The 15,530-nt window shown below is 38.4% G+C and overlaps 1 protein-coding gene across 3 annotated transcripts in view; it reads left to right on the plus strand.

Moving 5' to 3' along the window:
- The window catches only part of il1rapl2 (interleukin 1 receptor accessory protein-like 2), a 451,036-nt gene that overhangs the window by 56,431 nt on the left and 379,075 nt on the right, over positions 1-15,530 (plus strand). For 2 of the 3 annotated variants that reach the window (XM_038699673.1, XM_038699671.1), the window contains exon 2: positions 13,966-14,080. In XM_038699673.1, the coding sequence (XP_038555601.1) occupies positions 13,987-14,080 (94 nt within the window). In that variant the 5' untranslated portion in view covers positions 13,966-13,986. Of the gene's footprint in view, positions 1-12,258; positions 12,388-13,965; positions 14,081-15,530 lie in introns of those variants that run through there. The other variant, XM_038699672.1, reaches the window with a different exon arrangement.

A 15,530-nucleotide genomic window follows, 5' to 3' on the forward strand; every position in this document is an offset into this window, starting at 1 on the left:
TCATAGTATATCACTAAACTGTTGTTGATTATGTGTCCACGGTGCCCTTAATTACAGTAAGCATGTGCAGTTATGCTTAATTCAATTAAGGTTTTTACCACATTAACATAATCACAGTTTGCTTTAATTATCTTATAATCACATACAGTATTTGATGTGCGTGTAAACATGTCGGATAACTTCAGTCTAGATCCAAAATTTCTCTTAACTCTACCTCACGCTAAACATTTTTGAAGTCAGTTAATGATGTTCCCTTTCTCTTGTTCACTTTGGTATATTTCTCAGATCCGAATTGAAATTCGCCAAACTACTCCCAAGAGGAAAAATCTTTTGCTCAGAATAGTCTTTTCTTTAACTATAAGATCTCAAAAGTATATGAGATCACTCCAATCTGTTGCTCCCCTTAGGAGAAAAGGATGAGATGAAGAGATACTTAAGTATCAAAAGTAAAAGTGCTTATTCTGTATGACAGATACATTTTGTATCTCAGTTCTTGCCTGCATTCGGTCCTTAATGAATTAATCTAAACATCATGTCAAAGTATTGGGTGTTGGAAAACATGACATATGAAAGTGCATTATTTTCAATTTCAAAATTTATTTTATTTTTCTCAGTAACTTGGAACAGATAATTAACAATAAATACAATAAGGATTAGAATAAGAATTTGAAATTAAGGGAAGTAAAAGTACAAACCCCCATAAAAAGAAAATACTCAACCTCAACATTTAATGTAAGTAAAGTACTTGAGTAAAATAACCCCTAAGTGGGGTCACTAAGACAAAACTGAGAAGTATCTTGGAGCTTTTTTTCTGATCCACATTCTGGACTGAAACAGAATTGAACAGTTATTTAAGATACTGTAAATCTCATCTTTTGATCAGAGTAAGACAGAGATGAGTTATTTGCTCCTGAGGCCAATATGAGAAAACTGAGACATATTTGAGAAGAATCATGAGATCCCTGGAGTCATAGCTGAGTTTTCTTTGAGCTCTTTCTCTGATCTCATGGTCCAATGTTCAGGAGACTTAAATTAGACTTATTTAAGATCAGTTAGAGATCTCTTGTTTTGATCAGAGTCAGACATAAATGAGATTTTATGTGGTTGTTTCTCCTGAGATGAATTTGACATCTCACCTTGGTATTAAAAGCAGCTCATATGTGTCAAGGAGAAAAGAAGGAAACAACTATTGGATTTTACTTTCCTTTGGGCTTGTTTAAGCTCCGCATCATCTAGTCACTTGTGCACATCTTAAAAGCTTTCTCACATTCTTTTGAACAAATTGCAAATGCTTTGACACATTTGTGAAAATGATCACAACAGACGCCTGGAGAGGCTCACAGTTTTTCTCTATTGCTTCGGCACACTTGTGGAATGACAATCAAACTTTGTCAAACTATATGACTATATATAAGAACATTAGGTCAGTTGTTCACATAACTACAGTCCAATTGCATAATTGAATCGTATTATTTTCAAATGCAATTACACACATGTTCATTGTGTAAATCCCTACATGCTAAATAGAGTGACCAACAGTCACAATAACCTGTCACACATATAATAGATGCATAATTATTATGTGGTATTGTTGTAAAAGTTGTCAGATGGATAGACTTAGGCTGGATGGGGAACAATTCAATTTCCTCACAAGTTAGAGCAACCAAACGCAACTGCTGTCCAATTTAGCTGATGGGTGAAACTCATAACTGATCAGTCTTCAAACACATTTATACTGCAAGGGTAAGACTCAATGTTACAGCTGTGGAATATGGAGCGTGCAGGAGACAGACAGGGACAAGAGTCTGCCCCTGCAAGAGGAAGGGGCATTAGAGTGCGAGGTGGTATGGTAAGGGGCAGAGGAAAAGGGAGAGGGGGTCACAGAGGACGAGGAAGAGCCAGAAAAAGGCAAAGATACAGAAAAATCTCAAATGCGATACAGGCAACCATTACAATCAACCAATCAACATCAACCATGGCCTAAGTATGACAGAGGCTTGTCGGAGAGTGCAGCCTAATCTGGGCTGGTCCACAGTGTTGTCAAATGAATCTTTTGTTGAAAGGTATAGTGTGTGCCATGGCAGACACCAATACTATTCGGCTGCCTAAATATACAATGTTAGCTACTGGATAATATTACATAGTGGGTAACTGTCACACTTTTAGAGTACACTGTCATTAGACAAAATGTCTTTGCATTTTAGCTGTCTTGGTCTAAGCAATGATAAACCTTTTGTTTTGATTACAATGATTTATTAATTGATGGATTTATATTGGCTGTGGCTCAGGAGATAGAACGGGTTGCCTGTTAATTGGAAGGTTGGTGGTTCAATCCCCGCCTTGTCCAGGCTACATGTCAAACTGTCCTTGGGCAAGATACTGAACCCCAAATGGCTGTTCCACCAGTGTGTGAATGTTAGTTTCTGTTTGAGCACTTAGGCTCCTATGAATGATGTGTGTGAATGCAGATGTATTGTAAAGCGATTTGAGTGGTTGAAAAGACTAGAAAGGTGCTATACAAATATGGAGCATTTACATTTGAAACATGAGTTCATTCTTTTGATTGAGTAATGACCTTTTGCCGGTCACATAGAGTGGTGTGCTGAATATACCACGTGTACTTAGAGTTTTGACAATTGTAAGTTTGTTTCAGTAAATGTGCCAAATTGATTGAGAAAAACTGTAATAAGACATTCTGAAAGTTTCTTTCCGTGCTGCATTGCAAAGAATTGGACGGAAATCTGTGGCCCAACAGACAGGACCATCAGGTGGTGTAGAAAGAGGTGAAGAAGGACATTTAGAGATATACTGTATGTCAAACAGACTAAGTGCAGCCTTGTGCATTTTCAATCATTGTCATCCAAACCTTAGCCAAAGTTCACATCAGAGAATACACAGTTATACTGACAACATGGCTAAACATTATCTTGTTTGTAAACAATGACACAAGGACGTGTCACTCTGATGGTATAAAGATTTACTTTTGAGAGACAGATTAGTGATTTTGGGCAAGTTTCAGCCTTACGGGTAATCCACTGTGTGGTGTTGTTTGTACGATGTGTTTCGAGACATCCTCTTACTGTTTTGCAAATGTTAAGGAGAATTCGAAAAATATACGAAAACAACTGAGAAAAACTGTTATAAGTTACAGTGTAGATCCATTTTGTGTGGCCCTTCGTCACCCTTGATAGCATGGAGCAACAGTAAGTGCTGAGGTTACAGGACAACTCTGCTGTGAGATGTGACAGGACCCATGGACCCATGAAAGAGAGACAGCTCTTGCATCTCAGCGTGCTACGTCAGGGTTTTCAATGGAAAGTAGCTACAGTCTGATCAAAATGTTGCTAGATGTCACTGGATTAAGTGTTAATATTATCAAGCCAATTAACTCCCCCTTTCCAAATGGAAAGTAGTTAACAAGCTTCCCCTTTCTGAGGTAAATGCAAACTTAACAGCATGATTGATAGGGTGACTATACGTCCCCCGGGATTTCTAAATCACCCCAAATGTCCAGGATTCGGCTTTTCCATTTCTACAGACAGCATTCATTGTGTGTGTTTTTGCATTACTTTGCTTTGTCATGAGGTCCCTCCTTCTCTAATGCCACCATTGGTCGGTCATTCACAAATGACTTGAAGTCATTGGTGGCACCGTGGCAACGTGTAATGATTATTATTTAACAATATATAGTATAATAATAATAATATATTTATAAGTCACACTTTATTTGGCGTATGTATTGTTTATAGTAGGCCTATTTTGAGGATAGTGCGGTCCCAACCTTCCACCCACTGCAGGTGTCCGTCTGCCTCCTGCCCCCACTATCCTATTTTTTGAAAGCTAAAATATGGTCACCCTAATGATTGGTTCTCTGAAATTTTAAATGATAGTAGCAGGAGTCTTAAATGGCGTACAGTACATAACATAAAAAAGAGGAACGTGTCTTGCTTTAGCGTTAAGGGTTTACAGGGCTACGGTCTACTCCAGTCAGTACTGCTAAACGTTGACAGCTTCTTTTTAAAATGGGAAATGATGCACCATAAATGCAGTATCATCAGTTATATTTCTTTACAAAAAAAGTGAAGAGAACTGAAAATTCAGTTTGACTTTGTCACAGTGTTTTAGATTGTTCCCAAATGAGGGATGGCTTTTAGGTTAGAACAAGCCTGGTTATTCTGCAGTACTTACTCAAAACAAGTACCATATTGTCATGGATCTGCAGAAATGTAATACTTAAAATAATAATATATCATTGTTGGAAACAATAACTGTAGTGAACTGTGTCTTGCTTATTCTGTCATCACTCACATTTAATACAGTTGCTTTTTTTCCATTCTATTGAAAAGTTTCAGTCTGACTCAGGGTCGGGCTCAACATCCGAATTGCAACCCTGAAGCTAGTATGGCAGACAATCCACATGTAATCGGGATGGATCCTTGACACAGAGACTTGAATCCAGGTCGTTCAGGTGACTGTAGTCCACTGCCACACCAGAGGATGTCAGAAGCTGAAATTTATTTAAAGTGCACTGGATATTCTCTTGTGTTTAGAGTGAATTTTGTAGAAATGTGTTGTGTCCTAAAAAAAACTCAGATCATTTCTGGTGTTCAGAGAATTCTGAAAGTACTTAAATGCAGTATGAAAAGGTGCTTACTATGTGCTAAATCTTGGTGTAATACACACCCATTTAAGCTGGACAACAAGAGTGCATTGCACCAGATTCAAACCAATTGCACCTCCTTTGCGGAGATTACAAGGAAGAATATCAAATCTTTCACAATGATGACAAGGCGGCTTATGGCTCCATGTAAAACCCAGACTGCTTCTATAACCAAAACAGCATGACTCATGCAGTTGGGGCGAGACAGATAGCGTGGCAGAATTGGCCTGGAGGCTGTCTTTAATATTGGATGTGTGGCTGAAGTGGCCTAATGGTTGTAACCGGTCTGTTTGCGACAAGAATAGTTTGCTATCTGTGTGTGGGGGCTGGGGTGTTTTTATGCATGTCTACCCAAGTGTTTGACTCGGAATTTCACTAGTTACTAAAATCTGCATATTGTTTAGAATTAGCATTTGAACTTTTAACCTTTTCACCAAGGAAGCACAGACAGAATTTGAGGTATTAACAGCTCGATTGCAGTCTTTGCTGAAATACCAAAAGAAACATACCACAAAGCTTAATCAGCGTAAGTGTAATCAGTAGCTTATATTCATGCTTCTGCCCATCTTGCTACTACACAGAGTCTGCACACCACAGACCCTTAAACAGACACATAATATGGGCCTCTATTTGATAAGATTATGCCCTTGGGACTAAGAATGGGAGGATTTGATTGACTGAAGACCCTAGCCCCACATTCACATACCCATATAAAAGCATTTTTTTTTCTGCATAGCCAAATATATCTCACTGCCTATAATGTGTGACACTTTGCATTATACACACTCTGACCCCGCTTAGATCTCCCTGTGGTCTGGTGTTGGGATATCATTATCAGAGACAGACAGACAGAAAAGCAAAGCAACAGAGAGAATGAAAGATATGGGGGATTGTAATGCTCTAATAGTGTTTGTTCTGTCCTGCTCCCTCTCTCACTCTGTGTGTGTGTGTGTGTGTGTGTTTGCATGTGAACCCCTTTCAAATAGCCTGTCATCCAAAGCGGACATCCGCTTTCTTTCTTCATTTCTTGTTTTCTTTCTGTATTTCTCTGCGTATGGCATAATTATTCAGCATGTCATTATGGTTTCCTTTAATTACCCTCATGCTCTTTTTATCCCTTCATACATATACAGAACATACATAACATGAGGTTGCATTTCCCTGCTCTCATTCATGGTGGATCAAACAAGCTGCCGCTGCTGTTTTAGCAAGTGTGTCCATGTTCATGCATGGAAAACAGGAGAGGGGGAGACTGACCTTGCTGTGTGTATGTGATGGATGTGAGGCAGAGCAGACAGATAAAGAGAGCTCAGTGTTTGGTGATGAGGGGGTCTATTTAAGAGTAAGAGTGTTAGAAGAAAGAGTGCAGCCCCTATGAGCAAGCCAGTGTGAAGGAAGGATAGCTTAATGTGCGTGTGAGAGGGAAGGAAAAAAGAAGTATGTGTGAGAGAGCAATAAAGGGACTTGTAGTATATCTTCAAGCTGAAGTGAGGCGGTGAGTTATGAAATTATGCATGATAAAATTATTACAGCTTCGACTCTGTGCTGTGTCTGTCTGTCTTTCTGTCTCCAAAAGGTTGAACAATTCTTTCTTATGGTTTAAACTATACTTAGTGCTCTCACGTGTTCCTCGGATGGTCCCATTTCCCAAATTGTGAAGTTGTTGTTCCGACTTCGGTGTGTTTATGTGCTTTTAAGTCGGAATGTGGAAACAACATGGACGGTACTACAAACGTGTTGGATTGTCACTGTCATTCAAGTCTGCTGAAACAGTCTAAAGCTTTCTATTTTGTCCCAGAGTTGTTACTGCACCAGTACATTACATGAAACCACTAAAATATTGCTTGTACAGCAAATACTGCTAGGAAATAACTTTCATAATTAATCTAGGTCACTCAGCAAACTAACCACTCTAACCTAATATCAGAAATGACACGTTAGGAAACAATGTATCTGCAATACGTGATTTCGGGAAAACATTTTACCAATTATTCCGACACCACATGAATGTGCGGTTACTATACTATACCTAATGTGTCACCTTAAGTGAACTTACACAACTTTTTATACTTGGTAGATCATTAGTTTCTTGCTAACACCTAGCATAGCGCAGCATTGCTTACAATGCAAAATGCTTGTGAGAGAAAGTAGCCTCCAAGCTAATAGTTTACCATTAGCTAAGCCTCACCTCTAGATCTGTTGCTACAACTCCCAAGCTTTGTATTCTAGCATGCCACATACAGTCTGAAGTTTGTAATGATAATGGTGGGGTTACTGCTGAAAATTCTTAATTTTATTCTTAATTCATTTGGTTTCACATGAAAGTAAACAAAAACTGACTTCTCTCCAGCAAACAACTGTTTTATCAGCTAAAAAGGGTACTGCTACCAGCAGATTTTATCAGCTGTAGTCAGCTAGCTTATTAATGATATTGACTCTGTTAGTTGGTTGAAAACTTTGTCTCTTTGTCCGTTAATGTTTTAAAATTGAGAATTTTGGGGCAGATAGATAGAAGGGAAATGACAGGGAATTGAAGGGACAGTCAACAAAGGAGAGTTTCTGAATACTGTATAGCTACATATAATTAAGACACATCTTTATGTCTGTTAATGTACATATTACTGTTATTGTATGCTTTCCAAAATATATGTTATATTATATATATTTATTATTATTACAATTTTTTTTTTGAGGCTTTGGCAACCATGTTTTTGAAACTTTCATGCCAATAAAGCGTTTTGAATTGAATTGAGAAAGAGAGGGATAAAGAGACAGAGAGAGAGAGTGCTATTTTCCTATATGGGTGCTCTGATTAATACATTAATTCTTTAATTTTGAAACAGTAGCCATATGTAATTAATGCTTTTTAGTCTAAATGAGGCTAAATCAATGAATTTTATTTCCTGAACAACAATTACCCCCTTGCAATTTTTAACAGTGAGTGACTTCATCCTGGTCCACTGTAAGACCCGGCTGAAAGCCGCTGTCAGGCGTATCGTAGCAACGGTGAACTTGTGCTTCTTGTTGGTTGTGAGAACCACATTCTCTGTTTTGGTGGTGGAACATAACATGCCAGACAGGCTGAGGAAGAGAGCAAGGAAAGAAGGAGAGTGCATATAGGGAGGGTTTCCTTCTATTTCATGCAGATTGCCCTGTTTTAATAATCTAACTGTAATATTTGTCTTCCGTAGACTTGCACTGATTGAAAAATACAGATCAGTTTTATACAAAACATGTCTTTAGTTTCCAATTATGTGACAATTCTATTTTTTAAAGGATGTTTGCCAACCCTAGGTCCTAAACAAAGACCTACTGGTTAAAGACACGTAAATAAAGCAGCGGTATTGTTCTTTTGATGTGGAGTAACTCTGCTAAGCTCTAGTGTTGTACTGTAATTAATGTTATCAGATGCCTACGATAGAAAAAACACACTTGAATAGCAAAACAGAGGTTAGTATTATACTTTAACAGTGTGGTATATATGTGTGTATATTTCCATAACAGAAAGGTTTGACAAATGTCTTGTGTAACTAGTTTTGATGGGTATTGCAAGACCAAATAAAGAGCTGGACAGGACGGTTACTTTGAACTCTGATGTAGCAGCATTTTTGTTCACATGTGGTGGATGTTCCTATCCATTTCCTGTAGCCCCATAAAATAATGTAACAAGCTACTGATATGCTCCTTGGCATAGAAGTCAGCAGGGGTTGCTAATGTTTGCAGAAATATATTTTGTATATTCATTTTATTTAATTATTATTAATTATTTTTGCGTTTATGCTTTTTGAAAGGTGAAAGGCCCAAAACACTTCTGCACATTGAGAAATCCAAACATTTACAGACCTGCTGTGTGTCCAGGGGAAGGGTTTGACAGTGGTTAATTGTGTAGGGAATAACCTGATTACTGCAAGCTTGGCATTTACATTGAATTCATAAATGTAAATGCCATGTAGAAACGTTTGCCTTTTTATTACTAAAAGGTCAGTCTTCTCACTGATTTGGATATGCCAGTGGCTTAATATCATATCTATTTTAATATCATATCTTGACAGCATCTGTAATGCTGTCAATATTCATATTTGTGTACCACAAACCCTTGCACCTGAACCCCTTTGCTTTTGGGCCAATCACTTTGGAGATTACAAAAATAAACACAAAATACACAGCCTTCAGCAGTTGCATTAGACCTCTCTGTGTTTCAGACTAAAAGGTTCAGAAAGTAGATGAAAAAAAACCCCTCATACTCTCTTCTTTCTCTTTAAAGCTACAGGCGCTATGTGTGTGTGTGTGTGTGTGCTTGCATGTGTGTGCGTGTGCAGTAAAAGTCTCTTTTGTGCTGTTTTTGTTTCAAACGTCTTGGGCCCTACTTTTTGAATGTCCCTTTTCCTTGAGTCTTCCTTTAAAAAGGTTTTGGCAACATAACAAACTACTGCTGTCACATACTGAGCATCAGCAAAGGCAAGATTTTCTCCAAAAACCTAATGCCAAATTAAGCTTTATTTGTTTTGGTGGCCAGGATAGTTGGTGGTTAACTACCTCTTAGTTTCCTTTAGACATTGAATCTCTACCTGCTCAATAGCGTCTGTTCTCTGGCTGACGCTGACTTTTTGTGGAGGAGGCAAAGGAAAATATACATTTCCTGACAAGGTATGATGAAGTATCCTATTACTATTTATGTTTATGTTTATGTCTCAAAAGCCTAAGGTTTTTATGCTCAACTCCATTGGTATTACTTTTTTTCTGTTTCTGTTTCTGTTTTGTCTTTTCCGAAAGAACCTGATAAACACTACCCACATATGATTGACTCACACTTTGATTTTTCTCAGTGTTGCTTGTCAGAGAATGCCTGCTTCACTATCTTTACCTGAAGACAACAGCTCAATTTAGCTTTTTCTGCAAGAGTATAAAATAACCTGACACATCCTGTTTTCTTCCTCTGAGGCCTGGAGACTGTGAGGCTAGGAAGAGGCCAAACAAAAACAAAGAAAGCGTGGATCTACAGGTCCTGCTAAGTCTGGTTGGTCCCATGTGCCTGTCACAGTGTGTGCAGAGCCAACAATTCCTAAAATGTTATGACTTGTATTGTCAGTACCAGCAAAAATACTAGCAAAAACAGCTCATTATCAAAGCTTTTTTCTGTGTCATTTGAGTTTTTATGGCAGTGAAATGGTTTTAAGCTTTATGTAATGTTTTTTCCCCCTTAAAGATGAAGTCAACAGTTAAAACTTTCGGAGTGAAAACTGATGCAGATAATTTTATGGAAATTGTGGAAACTGGTTAATACTGGATTTTATTGGCAAGTCTCACGTTGTAACTGTCTTGTAAAAGCAAGAGATATGAATCTTACCCTGCAGCCAATCCTGAAAACTGATATCAGTCCAGCTCTACCATCTTCGATAAAGGATATTTTATTTATTTATTTATGTATTTGTATTATTTCTTTATTTTTTTGTCTTAACACTTCTATTGGCACAGACTCTGTACTAAAGGGAAAGTAGCAGGAATTTTATTAAGCTAAACAAAGTTTTTATGAAACAATTATATGTACAGACTGCACCAAGACAGGCGGACAGGTGCATCACTTACTTTCTCACTGGACACACAACCAGTGGGGATTAATAACACATCGATCTCTTTACTTGGCATAATATTCAAATGAAATGACATTTAGTCACCCATTTTTACAATAATAATAATAGTTAAAAGTATTTTTAATAGTTTTGTATTTTTATTATTAAAAAGAATAAAATACGTTTTATGATGACAATATTGGAGATGCTGCTTGTGCAATCAGCTGACTGGAAAGGTGCATTCCTGTTTTATTGACAGCAACTTGTAGGCTGAGTTCTAGAAGGGGAACGAGAGACAGAGTTAACAAACAAGGCTAAAGACCACACCCCCATCTACACGAATTGAAGTGACCGTTGCGGGTGCTTTACATGCTGTGCGATCTTTGCTGCTAACCCGCTTATTAGCAAACCCAGCAACAACAAGCAAACAGTATCTCTAACACACAGTCTCCGCTGTGTTTGGTTCATTTAATAAGCTGAGACGCAGGACAAGATGTTTGAGTCACATAAGAAGGCAACTTTAGCAGGAAAGCAAATGTGGGTTGTTGGTCAAGAGTTTGTGGCTCTTGTGCTGTGTAGCAGGCTAGCGTCCAGCTCAGTGTGACCGTCTGCCTGTGACGGAACACTGGCGTTGCCGATTTAAAGAAAATATTTTGGCTGTATGAAAACTAGTCCTCCATCTGTGTAGAAGGAGCATGCAAAGATATGGGGCACAGTCCATTCATCCACCCATCGTCAACCGCTTATCCTGCGCACAGGGTTGCAGCTGACATCGGGTGAAAGGCGGGGTACACCCCAGTCCATCGCAGGGCATGGGTCACAATCATTTAATAAAAAGTTATATACATTTCTATGTCTATGTGTGCTGTAGATACAAAAATGTTATTTAATTTCAGTTAATTTCACTTTCTGTTACCATGAAGCAAAAACTGCTCTCCAGAGTAAAGAGCACAGAATTATATTTGCATAGATAGAAAATGTTCATTAGTTCCTACTGTTGGCTATTGAATTATTAAAGACTGAATATTGTACTTTCACCTTGCAAATATAGTTCTTTAGCACGAGCTGAGCAAAGTTGCAAAGCATGTACTGTATTCTTCCAACCTGACTCAGAGCAAACATCTTGACTAGTCACAGCAGTTAAAGCACATGAGTAACTGGTGATGAAAACATTCTGCCCAGGTGTTGCTGTGTCAGGACCCTGGTATTATGAATGTTTGCTTACTGGGACACCTACATAAAATGGAGCCATCTTCTGTATTATTAGTTGCACCTGTGCTTTAACTGCTGTGGAAAGTCAAAATGTTGGCTATGAGGAAGGTCCATTGGCCTACTTTTTTTCCACACCACAGCAACACAGGTTCAACTAATAACACTAGAGATGTCTGAATTCTATTTAGCTTTTTCAGTTTCAGGGTCCTGGTATAGTGCACTGTCAATATTACTTTCCTACTATGATGAACCAAAATGTTTGCCGTGAGAAAAGTCTTTTGTGTATGTGTGAGTGCTGTGGATTTGACCTTTAATCAACCAATCAGAAGTGATGAGTGGACTGTATTATGTATATGTATAATATATATATTATAATTATTATTATTATAATACTGATGATTTGAGCTGCACGTGTGATGCTATCAAGATGATGATGAGACACACTACATACCTCTTTATATTTTAAATGATTCTACGAGTTTCCTGTAGCCATTTATGGTGAAAAGCCTTTTCCAGTGATGAATGTGTGCATTTGACTCCCAAATCAAGTGCTGAAATGTTATGAAAACGAAAATATACTGTACTTTCAATATCAAGTGAAGACATGCAGGATGTCCTGAAAGCCAGCTGAAATGAGGCAGAGATGTGTATTTTGGGCCTACTGTGTGTGGGAAATTTTTTCCCTTCCAGGGGGATTAATAAAGTAATTCTTCAATCCAGTAGTGACAACAACATACAATACTCGTCATCATATTATTGTTCTTTCAGCTTTGTTCTCCATATCAGTTTTGTCCCAGTTATAGATCCCCATCCCATCATTGCATTGCCCATCTTCAAAGGCAAACAACTGTGGCTCACATGTCAACACCATCCTAGGTTCTGTCATGAGCTGTCCCGCCGTTCATGTGAATCAAATGTGATTTCAATCAGCACTCAAGCTGGAGTGTAAGTTCCCTTTGTTGTCATGAAAAATACAATGAAATGACTGCTGGCATGGCTAATCTTTTTCAATCTTTCCCTGGTTTACAGTGCCTGTGTGTGCGTGCATGCCTGTGTGTGTGTGTGTGTGTGTGTGTGTGCGCGTATACATACACAGTTTGTACACAGAAAGCATGAAAAAATCTGATTATGTCCTATCAATGTGATTTCACATAGCTGGCTCAATGACTGGCTGTGTGTGTGCGTGTGCGCCAAAGCATCTGCAGCCTTTGTATTCATGGCCTATGGTCAAATCTAATTTAGTTTCTGTATTTTGATTTTAATCAGTTGAAAAAATAGATTTTTTTCTAAACTCCCCCAACCCGTGTTTCAGATCAATATTAATGTTTTTTTCTGCTGTTCTTGCAGCCATAGTTGTAATAAAACATTTTATTGTTCACTTTTTGCAGACCACACAACAAGATTGGGGGTTACCCTATTTTTTTTTTCTTTTCATCAGTAGCTTTTAACATCAATTTGAAATCATAAAAAGGACAAAAACAGAACATTGAAATCACTGTAAAGATGTGTCTCCGTATTTCTTCAGTGCGTAAAAACATTGGAGTCTTTACAGTAGGCATTGTTTGATTCAGTCATTTAAGCACATGCAAGCAGGTATCTCCAAAAGAAAAGCACCATCTGATTCTTTGACTCCACTTCCAAGTGAACATGTGTTTGGATAAAATGGATCAAAAACACATGATATTTAGATGTTCTTAAATCAATATACTGTGAATAGATATTATATCTAAATATACTGTATATATTTTTTGTATGTTCTATGGGCTACCAAACTGTCATCCACACTATACTGTAATAATACAATAATTATTAAATTGTACAACTGTTTGTAATTTCTCAGCTCTGTCATTGGCTTTTTGTCATGAAGCCGCTTACTGTATTCACTGATAGTGTGTGCTATTAGGATGAAGCCCACATTATTTAGCCTAGATACTGCATTTACCAGAAAAATGGTAGCATTAGCACTTTGTCTAAATGCTTACATGGGTTATGTCGCTTCAATACTGGTTGCAGTTGCCTTTGTTTGAAAGTTATTGTGCCCTTCATAAAGTAAATTAGGTCAGACGGCCAAAATGCGAAATGACATGCTTAACTTTATGAAACCACTGAGTGGTCAAAACCTAAAGGGGACCATCAGGACCAATGTAGGAATTTTAGCTCAGGTTAAAACTCTGCCTTGACTATTCCCTGGAATGCCCTGTTCTCCTGCAGTGAGCTCACAGTATGATTTTCCCACGGGCGATTGCCTCTGGATGCTCGTGAGCTTAAATATCGGCAAAGTGTCTGATGCAACATAGGAGACTGCTGTTTGCATGCCCTCTCCAATCAACAGGACTTTGAGCGTGTGAGCAAGACATAAATATGATCTTTAGTGTTTTTTTGTCGCCGTAATTGTGTTCACTGTATATACCTAGGTACAGTCTGGATACTGTTTGCTTGTTGTTGCTGCGTTAGTGAGAATCAGAGTGATACATGCAATGTTATCTCTAACACTCAGTCTCCGCTGTGTTCCCTTTCCTGAAGGTGCCAGTGGAGAATAGAGAGATGAAGCCTTTATCCCTCCTCCTCTTCCTCCTCCTCCTCCTCCTCGCCTCAGGAGCCTGTGACGACGTCAAGTACATCTCCAAGAGGAACTCAGGTAGGAGGAGCAGCCTTGGTGTTTATTGCCTCTTGACACACTTTGAGCCATGTCATTTTGCTGAAAATGAACCTTTTCCTTGTTGAAAGTTCCCAGGCTTTGTCTTTATTGAGGTTTTTGTCTCTTACTGATATTCCCTTTGTGTTTGGTTTTCTGTTTCACTGTCATCCTTTTTCAAAGGAGTGCAAACACTCCTCAGTCTTTGAATAGAACGATAATGCTACCTTTTGTCTTTTCTTATCTACTCCTCCTCGGTCTTATTCTCCCTATTGCTGCCAAATACATGCTCTCTCTCTTCTTTCCCGAACAATTCTGCGCACTCTGGTCCTTTCTGATGCATTTCGTTCTCTTAAATTGATGCGATGGATATGTACTTCTACTTTGCTCTAACCATTGCTTTCTTTTCCCACTATCACCACCTCTTCCTTTGTCAATGAACATTTTTCTCAAAACGATCTCAGAGCTCAGCCTCTCCTCGCCTCTCCTCTTTCTGCCGAGGCTGTGTAATGATCAGCCCGTCAGATTGCTGCTGTCATTTTGTGCTCATTTGTGTATCAGCGGCCAGCTGACGACAGATCTGCTGATGGTCTTTTATTCGGGATCGATTTGTTGTGTCTCACTGATCAGCTTGACAGAGAGATTTTGATGGGGCTATTGATGTTTGGCATGCGTTCTCAATAATCCTTTGTATGATAACTGTATAGTGAGTGTTAATACTGTGTATAGACACATTGTGCTTCAGTTTCATGCTGCCTTTATGTTTAAATAGAGTATTTGATCTGCAGTCTTACAAGTAGAGGTTTTCAAATTCTAGATATTACCAACAGCATTTGTAATTTCATTGTCATGCACCATTACCAAGTCCTAACAGTGATGAAAGCATAGAAAGTGACTTACCAACTCTAAATTTTTTTATTTTTTTTTTAGCAAACTCAGGTCTAATCTAATTATAACAAGCCAGTTAGAATTGATTCCCGTGTATGTAATCCTGTCCCACAAGTGTGCCTGCTTGTAACTGAGAGTGTAGGTCCTGGCAATTTAATCAAGGGAATTTGAGGGCTACCATAACAATCCTTTAGAGAACCTTTGTAGTTATACGCACAGCATCTAAAGACATAGATTACAGAGCTTTGATGAGATACTGTAAAAACAACAAAGTTCCAGTTGAGCTTTAAAGGCCCTGATAACCTAAATGATGGGATCCTACATGACACACTGAGAACAGTTAGCAAGAGGCACAGTGATGAGAAGACTGTCATTGTCAAGTCTGAACAGTAAAGACACAGCTTAGCCTCGCCTTAAGACTGGAAACTGGGGAAATTGTTAGACTGCCTCTGTCCAAAAGTGACAAACTCTTAAAGAAGTTGTCAAGCAACAAGTTGAGGCTCCAGGAAGTTACCGTTCCCAGCCAAGTAAAACTGTCTGGTACATCACCACCTTTGAAACGGAG

The sequence above is a fragment of the Micropterus salmoides genome, unplaced genomic scaffold (genome assembly GCF_014851395.1).
Source record: "Micropterus salmoides isolate LMB-PRFRI ecotype aquatic unplaced genomic scaffold, ASM1485139v1 Ms_hic_scaffold_5, whole genome shotgun sequence".
Taxonomy (NCBI): domain Eukaryota; kingdom Metazoa; phylum Chordata; class Actinopteri; order Centrarchiformes; family Centrarchidae; genus Micropterus; species Micropterus salmoides.